This window comes from Bufo bufo, chromosome 10 (assembly GCF_905171765.1).
Source record: "Bufo bufo chromosome 10, aBufBuf1.1, whole genome shotgun sequence".
Lineage (NCBI taxonomy): Eukaryota > Metazoa > Chordata > Amphibia > Anura > Bufonidae > Bufo > Bufo bufo.
The window spans coordinates 102221825-102224933 of NC_053398.1; the positions used below are offsets into that span (position 1 = coordinate 102221825).

General features: G+C 42.2%; 1 protein-coding gene across 1 annotated transcript in view; it reads left to right on the forward strand.

The window, feature by feature from the left end:
* The window catches only part of SMPD3 (sphingomyelin phosphodiesterase 3), a 69812-nt gene extending 67229 nt beyond the window's left edge, over positions 1–2583 (forward strand). The window contains exons 6-7 of the mRNA XM_040409726.1: positions 101–263; positions 2189–2583. Coding sequence (XP_040265660.1) covers positions 101–263; positions 2189–2290 — 265 coding nt within the window. The 3' untranslated portion in view covers positions 2291–2583. The remainder of the gene's footprint in view (positions 1–100; positions 264–2188) is intronic.
* Positions 2584–3109: the final 526 nt, after the last annotated feature.

Sequence of the window (3109 nt, forward strand, 5' to 3'; positions counted from 1 at the left end):
CGCCTCATGTCGGTGCAGACCTGGTTGCAATCTTTGTCCCCAGTGCGGCTATGTTGAAAAAAGGCCTATAGGTAACAGGAGACTCCTTTTTATGTTCTAGAGTCCTAGAAAATGAAGAAGGCAGGAAGGAATATCTGGTATATCCCACCAGCAAGAACCATTGTCCCAACCATAAAGCAAGGAAGGTTCCACTGAAGGGGAGTGGGCGCAGAATTGATTATATGCTATATGCTGAAGAGGGACTCAATATGGAATGGAAAGTGGTAAGTGCCTAAATGTGTGTGTTGCTGCTATTGCTATTATTACTATTTAAGGGCTCATGGAGCTCAGATCCATATTCTAAGGGCCCAAACTGCACCACTGCAGGCCCCAGTTTTTACACAGAGCCACACCAAGGTTTTTGGTAGCACGGGGAAAATATAGTACCCCACATAGTGGAACATGTAATGCTATGGATCTCTAGTAGCGTTTCTCAACCTTTTCACTCCAAGTACCCCTAGTAACAAGAAGTTTCAAACGAGTACCCCCAAGGAAGTGATCAGTGACAAATGTTAACCAAATAAGGCTATTTTAACACCACTGTTTCAAGCATGGCCTTCAGATTTGACATAAAGAACAAAAACTAATCTTACTGCCAAGATGACAGATACCACATTTGGGTCCGTGATGAATAGGTATTACTTTTTAAATTACATTCAGTGCTGCAAACGTACAGGAGAATCCAGCATTACATACCTATGACATCCAGTGACATCTCCTCTGATTGTAGACATTCTCTTTCCTCTTCATCTACATTCACCGCAGATTTCTTCCAGTCTCATCACTGCAAAGTTTGTCACACAAACATCTTAGGTTATTAACTTTTCCATTATCTTCCCTAACATCTCAACACAAAATCCAAAACCTGAGGCCCCCACAGTGTTACCATGCTGCTTACCCCAAGACTGTGCCTGTTGTACTCCCCAATACTCCCAAATATTTTATGTAGAAACAGATAATTTCCCTGAAAGTACTAGCACCACACAGATTGTGCCCCCTTTAATATTTATTGCCACACAAATAGCAAATAACCACCCTGACAGTAGTGGTGCCCCAAACATAGTGTCCCCCCCCCCCCCCCCCCCCCCAAAAAAAAAAAATGGTGCCAAGCTAATATTGTGCTAAGGTTCACTCCCATAGTAACACTGTTTCCAAAAGTCCCACCTATTGTAATAATTATCTCCCAGGGTGCCAACATTAGTAATAGTGTCCCCTACAGTACTCCCAATAGTAATAATGCTCCCCAGAGTGCCCCATTAGTAGTAAAGCCCTCCATAGTGTCCCCAGTATTAATAATGCTTCCATATTGCCATAGTAGTAATAATATTCAGACTATAGTAACTTCAGCCAACACAAGTAGGCAGGGTCAGCAATACCATAGTGCAGCACAGTATATTGCCCCAGAAACTTGTACCTCTGTTGGCCAGCACCAGTTGCCAAGTTCTGTCCTCCTTCTTCACCTCCAATTGTCTCTAATTAAGATATGGAACAGGGAGTTTAGGAGGTGAGATGTGGGCCACAGCACCAAGCCAACCCTATCTTAAGCATGCTGGCTGGACTCCCCCTTGTAATGATCCCTATGGTGCCCAGGTAGTATGCTGCCCAAGTGGGCAAGAAAACAGCAGGGCATGGAGCCATGGGCAGTATTCACCTGTATCACCATCCTGTGAACAGCCATGCAATTGAATGCAGGAGGGCATTTGCAACCACCGGATAGGTATATAAGTACCAGATGCTCCCAGAGTTAACTACTGCTGAGAGCACCAGATTATTACATACCCAGCCTGTGACACCAAAGAGGGCTTGGGCAGCCCCCTACGCACCAGCCCACCGGGAAATTTCCCAGTAGGTACTATGGCCAGTTGACCCCTGATAGTGCCTCTCAGTAGTAATAAAGCTCCCATAGTGTGCCTAGTAGTAATAATGCCCCATATTGTGCTCCCAATAGTAATAATGTTACTTTCCCCAGTCGTATGGTCCCCCAAAGTGGCAAAGGAAAAAATCAAGCACCTATATCATCATATTATGTACAGTACATAATTTACTATTATTACGATGACTGATTTACTTTTGGCTTGCATAGAAAGTTATCTTGCTTACAATGCTATATGGAGGTCTACAGAAAAGTAACACTTTACTCTTATTTTAGGACATTGAAGAATACAGTTTTATTACACAACTAGCTGGACTTACAGACCATGTGCCAGTAGCAATGCGAGTGACTGTTTCTACCGGGGAAGAGGAGTCTTAAGCGGGACTGTGGACTCTGCCAGTATTAGTGGGGCAAGTACATACAGTATGGCCTAGGGGGTTCCTCCAAGCCCCAGAATCTGGAGCAGGGAGATTTCTCCAGCATCCTAATTGGAGCCACTGGAGTCCTCCACCATTTGGACTGCGTGAAGGAAGTGGACAGGAAGAGAGTTCAGAGGCTTCCTCACTGGTGCTACTGGGTACCAGAGCAGATCCTGCAGGCGGCCAGCCACACTCTCTGGTTATCAGAATGAGAAGAACTAGAACAGATCCAGTGCCATTCTTACCAAGATGTTTTTTTACCACTATATAGCACAATTTAGTTTGTAAAAGTGATATGCTGTTCAATGTTTCTTTTACTTATTTTTATTTTTTTTGGCATAATCTTTGTATATCTAAAGAAAAATGAGGACCATTTACCTTTTTACTTTTAGGCTCTTGTTGTAGTTCTGAACAGCACCACTAGCATGCGCTATAATTGCATGAGGCTCTGCATAAAAAATAAAAAAAACAAAAACAAAATATATTTAAAAAAAATATATAAAAACAGCCAATTTCATCTGGACGATTTTAAAGGGATATATCCAAGAACATGAACTGCAAATTATGAAACCTGTTTCCAAGACTGGCTAATACTTTTTTAATGGCTTTGTTAGAATTTCTTTACTTTTTTCCAATGGTTATAGAAACACAATAAAATATCACCCTGCTTTTCTCAATACAGATTCGATTGACAAGTTTAAAAAAAAAGCTGGCAGTGGTCTAAGTTCTACATTAGTGGTGTAAAACCTGTGGCTCATCGTCTATTGCGAAACTAAGG